Source organism: Calidris pugnax, unplaced genomic scaffold (genome assembly GCF_001431845.1).
Source record: "Calidris pugnax isolate Ruff unplaced genomic scaffold, ASM143184v1 scaffold81, whole genome shotgun sequence".
NCBI classification, from domain to species: domain Eukaryota; kingdom Metazoa; phylum Chordata; class Aves; order Charadriiformes; family Scolopacidae; genus Calidris; species Calidris pugnax.
The window spans coordinates 12,116,195-12,127,718 of NW_015090880.1; the positions used below are offsets into that span (position 1 = coordinate 12,116,195).

General features: G+C 40.5%; 1 protein-coding gene across 1 annotated transcript in view; it reads left to right on the top strand.

Annotated features, from left to right (window-relative positions):
• UROC1 (urocanate hydratase 1) overlaps positions 1-9,924 on the top strand; it is a 40,663-nt gene extending 30,739 nt beyond the window's left edge. The window contains exons 17-20 of the mRNA XM_014946904.1: positions 929-1,028; positions 3,870-3,951; positions 9,099-9,198; positions 9,482-9,924. Coding sequence (XP_014802390.1) covers positions 929-1,028; positions 3,870-3,951; positions 9,099-9,198; positions 9,482-9,622 — 423 coding nt within the window. The 3' untranslated portion in view covers positions 9,623-9,924. The remainder of the gene's footprint in view (positions 1-928; positions 1,029-3,869; positions 3,952-9,098; positions 9,199-9,481) is intronic.
• Positions 9,925-11,524: the final 1,600 nt, after the last annotated feature.

The window sequence follows — 11,524 nt, forward strand, 5'->3', positions numbered from 1 at the left end:
CTCAAGTAAAACTTAGAATGGATTCTAGCTAGAAAAGGTCTGATTTTTGTTACTCAGAAAATGTTTGTTAAAATATTTCAAATGCTGTTGACCTTCTCAGGATTTAAAATGAACGTCATTGCAAGCTAGTCTTAAAAAATAAACCTGACTAGACAGAGCACACCCTTGGAGCTATGGCTGACAAGGTCACACTCCCAGGCCCTTTAGATTTTGTTGCGTCCTTTTTTTCATTTCTGCAAATATCCATTCCCCTCTTGCAAGCTGGGTGCTCCTGTCTATTTTCAATGATTTTCTAATTCGCTGCCAGTGTAAACCAGAGCCAGCTAATTCCAGACCACACCATGCCAAGAGGGAATTACTCTCATATAAACCCTGTGCATGGCAAATGATAAAGAAGACCTGCAAGCTGCTCTAGATTCATACTGTCAGTTAAATTCCAGACCAAGAATGGACTTGTTTGAGCTGTATGAAATCACTGATTTTTGTTGGTAACTTATTTTTAGTCTTGAAGTCTTCCAAAAGAATGAACCAGTGTAAAATTTCTTACTGTTAGTTTTCCTTTCCAACAGCAAACAAGATGCTTTTTAAATGAAGATTTTTCCATACTGAAACGTCTTTGAAATTCCAGCAAAGAAATGCTCAGATGAAATAACCATAGTGCTTCCCTTCTCCTCCCTGCCCTCCTTTGCGGATGCCATTGGCATAAAACCAAGCTCTTGTTTTTAGTTATGAAAGGATGGTGGTGGGTATGTGAACAACAGTTTTATAATAAATAATAGGAGGCAGAGAATATATTTCAGGGGGTTTAGGAGAGGGGTCAAAGCTGAGGTTTGAAAGGACAGACATGAATTCAGCAAATGATGATACTTAGTAGGTAGCATTGACAGTCTGTGAAGGATTCAATTTCCTTGTCCTTGGCTTTTTGCAGGCTCCAGTAGTCCTCAGCAGAGATCACCATGATGTGAGTGGGACCGACAGTCCTTACAGAGAAACATCAAACATCTATGATGGATCAGCGTTTTGTGCAGGTCAGCAGAGCACCTGAGACTTGTCTGTCTGGGCAAACAAGGAAATTGCTTTAAAAGAGAAACAGGGTTTTTATGCAGCATTTTAAAAATGTTTTTGTTTAACCCGTTAGTCCTAATTAATGTGTTTTCTTGAGAAGCTTTGTGGGATTTAATAGTGATACAAACATGAATGTGGAGCTAGTTAAATAGAGGTCCAGGAGAATGCTGAAAATTCAATGGAGATGCACCAGATTTACCTGAATGTAAATGGAGAGCAGTCTATCTCAGGACTGTATCTTCTGTTTGATTTTAATTTTGCACCTCATTATTTCAAAGAGCTGATCTTACAGAATTACAGCTGTATTTCCTTGGGATCTACAAAATCAAAATCAGGTGTATAATAGTATTTTGCTTAAAGCAAAAAGGTTCACAGCTGTGTTCACTTCATTGCCTGAGGACTCAGGAAAACAGTCTGGAGTTTCTGAAAGGAACTTTTCTGGTCATAAGGGAACATACTTGGATAGTAAAAGTGTAAGAATGGAAGTCAGGCGTTGTGGATTAGACTCCAAGCCTTGCTGCTCACTTAGAATGTGACTGTGGGCAAATCACGTAGGTTTGCTACACAAAAGGAGCCTTTAATTCTACACACCTGACCTGAGCTAACCAGCCTCTGCTTCTAAGTTTGTGAAATGGTGCTTTAGAAAAATAAACCCAAGAAATATCAGATTGGAGACCTGAAAAAAATGTGTGAAGCACTAAGCAATTTGTAACCTAAATCTTCCTCAATTTTCTATCCATAAAGTGGGAATTATGATAATGGCTTTCACCCAGTAGTGTTTCTGCATGTCATGAATTGACAATCACAAAGTGGCTTGAGATTGGAGGATACAAGCTGCTGCAGAAGGAGAAATTATGATCGAGGTAGCTGAGCATATTGAATTACTTCCATTATGGGAATTCATAATAGAACCAAATTATGGGTCAATTCTAAGGAGGAAAGTTCCCTGCCATCTTAACTGGATTTCCTGATGAAATGAGGCTTTTAGCCGTGTCTGTCAGTCCCACTTCAACACTTCTTGAGCATGTTGGCTAGTTCTAATAGGCCAGATGGATCAATGCCTCAAATGATGTTTGATTCTGACAAGCTGTGAGAAAATGGTGCAGCTGCACAGAAAAAAGCAATCCAAAGTAATGTCTTCACCAAAGAGCTTGGCAATGTAAGGAAACCTCGGGCAATGCCCTCAGAAGAAGGCAATAGAAACAAGGCTTTCTAAAACCCCATTGCTCACCATGCTATGTGTTTTTCTTTACATTTTGTGATTTACATAAACCAGTTGCCTTCTCAAAGGGCTTATCTAAAGCCTATTGACCACTGATTTCACTGGTCTTTGAAACCAAGCCCAACTCTATTTTACCAGATGAGCCTCTGGAGGTAATAGAAGAACATCTTAGGTCTTCCTCCCTTCTTTCCTGTACTTTTAACACTATATTTGAGCTGGTTCAGCTGAAATTGGCTCCTCTGTAGCACACAGGAATTTTCCAGAGTGTTTGCCTGTCTTATTTTGTTTTGCAGTAAGTACCTCAGCCTGATCCTTGGCAAACATGGGTCACCACTGCTTGGCAAAGCGTAGTTCAGCATAAACATTTGCAGTTTGTGACCTTTATCGAAGCCAGGGAGAAGGGCGTTATTACATCATTAGTCCACTTGCCATGCTTCTTGTCCAACCTCCATTCGTACCACTGGCTGAGGAAATCTGTGCATTTTTAGAATATGGGGATTTTGATCTCTCCCATTCCCTCTTGACAGCACTGTAATTATGATAATTGGGTTATTAAAGTGACATAATGCCAGATGAAAGATGCCATAATGGGGCTTTTGACAGGGTTTAACATAGATTAGTGCTCAAGTAAACTCATTTTTCCATCATACATGTAACAACGGTGGGGGTGCAAATGTGGCAGTTAGGAATACTGCTGTTTGTCTCTTATTTTTTGCTGTTAAAAGCACAGAAAATTACAAAATTCAGGAAATGTTACCCAATTATCCTCTGCATGTACCTCTTTCTACCTTTCTGGTTATCTCCTCTAGCACAAATTCTAGTGAACATACAAGATTCTAGTGAACATTTCAGTGGAAATGACGCATTTGATATTAGTCAAATGACATTTGTCTGCTAAATTACTTTTCTTCTTTTTAAAAAAAAACAAACAAAAAAACAAAAACAAAAAACAAAAGGAACCTCCTGTGCGATTTCAGCAGTTCATGTTCAAGATAAAATTCCCCCATGTTCAGAGAATCGGGGCAAATATTATTTTCATCACAACTGTGTTACTAAAATGCAACTCCTTAGCTTTATACTGTCTTTCTAAATTAACTCTGCAGTCTGATCTGAAAATACTTCAGGCTTCTGAGAACTGCAAGGTGTGTAGTTTTCCAGGTGTCCCTCCCATTTTGAAACCCTCCACATGGATGTGTCCAGCCTGTTCTTTTATGACGGAGGCATCCCCAAGGAGAGGATTGTATTTCTTTCCACCCTCAGGAGGTATCTCCCAGCTGAGTAGTTAAGTTCTTCAACTGCTTGAACTGGATCACAAATGCAGAAAGCACCAGAGTCCTCACAAACCACAGTGTGAAATTGGCATTTGAAGGGTAGGGGCAAAGAGCGGGAGGAAAATCTCTCTTGCCTGTTCACTGTGATGAGATGTTCACTGTGTATCTGTGAGAGAAACTGTGAGTGAACCCTGCCTCCAACATTGCCTTCACACAGCCATAATCAAGGTGTCAGTGGAAGGAGTGAGCACCCCAACATACAATGAATGCGGCATGTCAGAGCCATGATAACACCCTTCTTCTTCTCCTAGACATGGCAGTACAAAATTTTGTAGGAGATGCATTCAGAGGAGCAACCTGGGTCGCGTTGCACAACGGTGGTGGAGTTGGCTGGTAAGAACTTATTTACGTTTCTAAAGCTGGACTCTGAATCCTGTTACCACCACTGTGTACATGTGTGGCGAAGGGAATTGCAGGAAAGATGTGTCTATTACTGGAGTAGTACAATGTCATGATCATGGGAAGGATGGGTTTGGAGAAAAGGGCTGAAAGCATGTATTATAAGGTAAAGTGTAGTAGTGTATAATGATTTATTAATTAATACCCCTATGTCTAGAAAAAGTGTTTTGGACATTGGCCATAGCATAGTTTGGAGAACTTAATTGGCCAAACAAGCACAGTGTGCCTTGGTCTTTCTGAACAGATCCTGCTTCCAAAGTTGTCTTCACACATGCACAGCCGGAGTGTTAGTGGATGGATTATGTTTGGGTTTCCCTTTAAGCTGTATTTAAATCTGTGACCTTAGGACCCCAATATAAATGCCCATGTGCTAAAGTGCAATGAGGGGTTATTGATACATAGCAGCCCAGGTGCCAGCAAACCCCCCAGTGATCTTTTTGCCATTGCTCATCCCTGGTAGGATAAAAGACCACAGCCAAGCAAGAATTGGAATGACCACCTCCTTCACATAACATGCAGGACTAAAAGAAATGCCTAAACTGAGAAGCAGAATGAAAGAAATACCTTGTATGGAGAGGGAAACTGATCTCCTTTGTATGCTACTAAAAGGTTACTCTGGATTGGTGGGGGTGTAGGGAAAAGGAGAGCTTGACTTTAGTTCTGGTTTGTTCCTTCCAGCACAGTCCAGCAAAGTCTCTCCCATTTACACTCATATCCTCATTTTGTGGTGTTGCCAGTCAAAAGGGGCACAACCCTCTATTAAATTCTGTAGCAAATCCTCCCAGTTCCCTGTTCCATCCAGCTCTGGAATATGCCAACAACTGCAAGCCAAATAACTTGTAGCAGATGTTATCCTCAGAGACACTTGATACTTAATTATTACTCATCCAGATGAGCTGGATCTAGAAAATAGCCCTTCAAGTCAGATGGAGAATTCCCTCTCCTGTACTTTAACTCCTTTGAGTTCAGTGAAGTAACTACTGAATAGAAGGTATGTGAGAGCAAAATTAAACAGTGGGATAAAAAAGCTTTCTGAGGGCGATAACCACCACGGCCAGGATTTTATTCATAACTTCCATAATTCTGAATGGAAAATATGTATCAGAATATCTGCTTACTCTGGACATTTCAGTCTCAGACTGCAGAGATAGCAAGACTAGATCTGTCTGAATAGCCTTAGCTGAGTTTAACATTTTAAAATATCTGCTTATGAACTGCAAGCAAAGAAAATATCTTTCCACTATCTGTTGTGCAAAATAGTTGGAATATTTTTATGATAATCATTAGACTTGCTAAAATAATTGCTTGTGCCACAAACGTTCTGAGCACTGGTGATACTTCATTCAAAGGATGCAAAAGATCATGTTCCCTGTCTCTCTGGCCTCTGTCAGACAAATCCCTCCTGCACATTTCTAGCCCTCTGCGCAATTCAAAGAGATCGGCTGAATGGTGAGACGCCCTTACTTCTAGAAAACCGGCACTGACCACGCTGCAATTTCAGTTGTGGTGTTTCAGTTGTTTCTTAAGTGGAGTTTAGAAAGAGGCTCTTCCCCAAGGCAGAGCAGAGATGCTGTCATTTAGGTCGTGCATCGGAAAAATAGCATCTGGCTGTTCTCTGAAATGAAGATATCAATGGAAAAACAGAATTTGGTTATCCTTTTTGACATTTCCTATGGCTGCTTAGTGGCTTGTTATCGTGGAACTATGTCTGCTCACCTTGTTTTGAGGAGCAGTCATAGCCCTCTGTGATTAAATTACTGTGCTTTAGTGAAGAATGCAGAGCCTGAAAATTAGGCCTGTCTCTGCATGAGTCTTAATCAGACACTGTGCTGAGACTCCCATGTGGTAACGATGTCCAGTCATTAGATGCTGTGGTCTGGAGAGCCCCTGAGAGCCACAGCACGACAGGTAGTTCTGCTCTGCTTAACTAATCGTGGCACAACCCTGGCTAGTTAAATCACTGCATCCCTTTGTGACCTTAGGAGAAAGAGAGGAATAATTTTAATCTGATAAAAGAAGCAAACCCAACCCCTAACCATAACAAATTATTTTCTTTGCCTGGAAGAGACAAATACCTTTAGATTTTAGGACCCTGTTTTTCTTTTTCTTTGGAGAGTTAAAAGTTCAGCTGAGTTTGCCATAAAGAAATCTCCGTGTGCCTGACAAAATCTTCTTGTCATCAGCTGATTTGGAAATGTGAAAGTGCACGTGGAAGCTTATACATATATTTATAAACAAATATGCACGTGATTAGAAAGAAATCAAGTTGTCCTTGGCAAGTTTCTGTTCAGGGAGTTCAGAAAATGCAATTGCGTGGTGTTGAGCTGCCAGCTCTCCCTGCAGAGGCTGGACTTGCCTGGAACTGCCAATGGATCTGCTGTGTCTTCCCGTGAATCTGGAGAAATGCCTTTTACCTGCTTTGATTTTTCTCTGCTATATCCTTGTGGGACAAACAGAAAAAGCAGGCTTAATATTTATTTAGCTGGAATCTGCATCACATGTGCTGTTTGAGAGACTTAAGATTAACATAGTCTTGACTATAATTACAGCAAATGAATGTTATTCATTTCTTGCTGCCTGTTTATTTGCAGGAGAATGTATATTAGCACGGAGCCTGAGTAACCTGTAGTATAAAAAAGGCAGAAGCAATTTAAGAATCGAACTGCAATGTTGGCAGTGTGACATCTTGATTGTGAGAGAGGCCTTGTTTTCTTTGATCACCTTCGAAGGAGACATCTGGAAATTATAGGAGGTAGCTTAGGTCAAAATGCCACATGTTTCTTTAATTACCTGAAAATGTGACCCAATGCTAATGAAGGCAGAGAGCTCCCCTTTAAAAGTGAGAGGTTTTGATAAAAAAATCCATCCTAACAAACATTGGCATTTAATTTATGAGTGATTTTTAGACAGTAGGACAGATTCTGATGAGTGATTCTGATTTACACTGGAGTAACTCCATGGAAATCAATGGAGAGGCTCCAAATTTATGGAGTGCAAGTGAGATCAGACACTCGCTGTTCATGCTTAAGCTTCAAAGGATGCTCTTTGGGATGCTGTGCACAGAGGGGATCTTTGCCACTGGAAGACCATCATCTTCCCATGTGGAATACCCTTATAAAGGTATTCCTTTATGAAGTTCCAGAGGTCTGACTTTCTTATTCTCTGCTATTGGCAGTAGGCTGTCTTGAGGTGTGCTGATACTGTGATCCCAATTACATTGCCATGGCATCACTGACATCCTAAGAGTACTCTAGCTTGGTACTTTGACAGTAAAAATAGTGCTAACTTGGTTTCTGTACACAGAAACAGCAAAGTATGGTGAGGTGACTGGCCCTGGTCTTGATACAATTATATTTTTAATATTGTCATCCAGTCTGGTCCCCTCTTTTGGAGAAGATGGTAACAACATCAGCTATTCAAAAAGTAGAATTTGCAAGAAATACAGGTGTTTGGATATTTGTTTTCAACCTAAAATGAGACTAAGAGCAGAACTAATGGAAGATTTCACACAGTAAAAAGATCCTGGGAATTAAATTCCAGGCTGAAAAGTGTTGACAGTGTCAATCAAAAAGAAACACTTTATTTTGAAGAGAGCTTACAATATTCAAACATTTCAATTGAAAACATAACTTTGTTTCAGATTCTCCTCTTAATGATGAGAAACTGATTCATTCACTGACATTCTGCTGTGAGAACTGTCAGTTTCAAGAAAACCGTGCCTTTCAACAGAAATTTGTAATAATAATATATCCAATAATGGTAAAGTGGAGGGAATTCACAGAACAGCACAGTGAAGTTCCTTGCTTAGACAGGTAGTGTATATAACTAGTGAAAGGGAATTAACATCACATAAGTAACAAGATTACACTGAAAACAAGAAAATGCAAGTTCTAGTTTCAGGAAGCATATTCCAGGTCTGTGAGGCTCCAATGTAGCTTCATTTCCCCATATCCTGAGAAGCTTATGTTACCGCTAGAAAATATACAGTAATAAATTATTCCTTTCTGGACTGGAAGACACCTAATTCCTGTCTGATTCAGGGATATGTCTGATGTTATGCTATGTAAATTTTATAAACTTATTGATTATATTAACTATAAAACACAGAGGATAAAATCCTGCCTCCAGGGATCTGCATTAGTAGCCTCTCACACCATGTGGTGTATGATCTGCCCCGTCCCTCAGGCTGATGCTGAGTTATAATGCCAGAACTCTCCTGGATTTACAGCAACAGATAATGATCTGTCTGCGTTCACCACTATTCACCATATGCAACGAAACAGGAACTTGAGCAGGCCAGACTCTGAAGTCAGACAAGATGTTTTGCTCTACGTGTTTTCCCTGTCCTTTAAGAACCAGACTGGTGTTTCTCCCAAGTATAATCTGTTAGTTTTAACATATTTCTGTTCTTCTTCTGCCAATAAGTCTGCTTCCTGAAAAGTTGGCACCGATGCTTTTAAACATCTATGTATCTCATACAAAATGAAGGACTGTTTTTCAAATGATGGAGGCAGATGTGCATTAAGTGGTGGTTAACGCTTCTTTAATAAAATACTTGTGCTCTCTCATTTGTCCCGAGGGAATATAAATAGATCCATCTGTCTGCTTCAATAAGCGCACGATCCTCCTCATGATCCTATCTATATGGCAGGCTCCAGTGTAGCAAACATGAATAGCTTAACCTTTAAAAATACCCTGAGATAGGTAACTCTCCAGCCCTTCGGAAGCACTAACCTTTCTTGACTCGTTTCTAGAGCCAGGACAGCGTGCAGTCTGCAGGAGATGCAGCGCAACCTTAATTTTTTTTGATTCCTGCTTAGAGCAAATACTGACTGCTGGCTGGGCATTACAAAAAAGATGGAATAGGTTTGCTGCAAGTCAGGAAACAAGGCCTTTGCCCTGCTAAATTCCTTTTTTTTTTTTTTCCCCCCCATATAAGAGGTCACAGATAGTATTTCTTATTCATCACTATTTCTACATTCTCATCCTTCTTCTTGCCGTGGAACTCAACAAATTCTGTGAATTTTTTGGGATTAGTTTGAAATATTTTGATTTAATTCTCTTACATTTATATTTCTTAGGGGTGAAGTGATCAATGGGGGATTTGGCCTGGTTTTGGATGGGTCCACAGAGGCTGAAGAACGGGCTAAGATGATGCTCAGCTGGGACGTCTCCAATGGAGTAAGCAAATATTATCTATGCAAATATTAGTCTACCAATATTATCTGTCTAATGTTATGTATCTGCATGAAAATGTACCAAGTCTATCCAAATACTACTCATAAAAATGAAGTAGATATTACAAAAACTACTTCCAAAATAAGTAAGGAAACTAGAAACTGGCAGAGGGTTGAAAGATTTATTGGCATGAAATCGGGTTCCAGGTTTGCGCAAATATTGTGTAAGATGGATGTGGCAAGAGAAATGTACGATTTTTACACCCATTAATTTTCTGGTCTGACAGGTCGCCAGACGCTGCTGGTCGGGTAATGACTACGCTTATGAAACGATCTGCCAGGCAATGAAAGAGAACACTACATTGAAGGTGACTCTCCCTCACAAGGTGGTGGATGAGAACATCTTGGAGCAAGCCCTGAAACGTTAGTGGTATTCCTAGTGCAATGTTGTCCTTGCAGATACATTTGAAATTGCTTCCTTGATAGCCCATTTCGCTCTCTGGACAAATGATAAAAGCCTTGCAAATGCCTTTTCCATGTGAGTTATTTTTTTCCCCTTTGACTTGTTGATGAGGCAAAGCTGTATCTGTCTGTGACAGATCCAGTGATGTCAAGAACAGTCTTTTCACTAACATGTTTGGAACAGTGTTTGCAATAAGAAACTACTTATTGTAAGGAAAGGAACTGGAATTTCGTCCCTGATAATTAAATAAAAATTTAAAAAAATCCACTTATTCTGGGTAATTCATAAATTAAGGAGACTCTTAGGTCTGATAGATCAAATGTGGAATGGAAATTGGAACTCTTAATGCTAACTCTGCTGCTATCAACAAAGAGCCATGAAATCCAGTAGCCAAACACGTGAGTGTGTGAACAAACTTATCCCTCAGCTGGTGGAGGATGTACTGATATCACATGTGCTAGACTCGAGCTTTCTTTTATTGCCATAAAAGCATTTGGTGATTGCAGTAGCAAGTGACAGATAAGCTGTAGCTGGTTAAGCGCAGCCAGCCTGCATCTGTGTTTTCCCTGAAATCTTCACCCCAAGCAGGAACAGAATGCAGTGCCAGGTAAGTAGGTGGAAAAGCCTGAGGGCAGTAAGTACTAGATCATTTCCAAACATCTTAAAGCAAGGCCATGAAAATACGGAACAACTCATTATAAATTAGCGTGAGCCAAATTCTGGATCAGTCTGAGATGGTGCTGTTCTGGTGAATCTCATGTTGTGTGTGCTTTGCTGCCACACAACGATGAGTTTGTTCTGTAGAAGCCCATTGCACATAAGCAGCTTCTAAATGGATGGAAACCTCCAGAAAACCTAGATCCTTAGTACTGGCTGCTGCTTTCTAATGCAAAAACATGGGCTACTCACCCCTTTGGGTGTGAACGGTGCAATTAGCAAAGCACTATAACAAAATAATCATGTAGACCTTCCTTCTGAAATAAAACACAACTGATGTGAAACAAACTAAAGCACCAAAGACAAGATGGTGTTGGGCTTCCTGTACACAGAAGTTGATTATAAACTAAAATAGAGACAGCAAGGTCTTTTTGCTCTCCCCTCTTCTTCCTGGGAAGAGTTAGGAAGGCACACAACCCAGTGTGCCTCGATGCAACTGAAAGAAACCTCATATTTTGCACCTGAACCTACTCTTGTATTTGTGTTAACAGTAACTCACTGGAGTATTTTGTTCTAACTAGCTGTGATGCTGAACCAGAAGTTGAGGCTTACTTTGAATCCCCTATACACATACGTATACGTAGATACATACATGTAAATATTTACAGAAACCTATTTTTCATCCACATCTATACATGTGCGTGTACAAAAATAACTCTTCCTAGCTATCACATCTCATGCCAAGCATGGCCCTTGCACGTGGGCCTCATCCAGAGAGGACCACAGAGCATCAGCAATCCCTGCCCTGCTGTGCACGTGGAACTGGGCTTGATGTGGCCTGTTGCTCAGTCTCCTTGGCACAGCATCGTCACCCTTGGAAGGGAAAGGGGTTACACAGGTAAATATGCTCTGGTAGCTGCAGATGGGGTGTGACGAGCTGCCGTCCTCAGCACTGTGGGGTCTCAAGAAACTACACAACCATTAGACCCTGTGGTACTTGCCTGGTGAGCAAACTCTGCAACTCCGTATTGCCTCTGGTGCCAAGTAAAGGAAACCATTTCTTTTGAATCACAAATCAGTTCTTTACTCTGTTCACGTACTGTACATGTCTCCAGATGAATAGTGAGAGCCTGGCATCTGCTTGTAACCGAACCTTCTGTGAAGTGCAATCTGCAGTTGATTGGAATTGCTTTATATTATGGAAAAAACA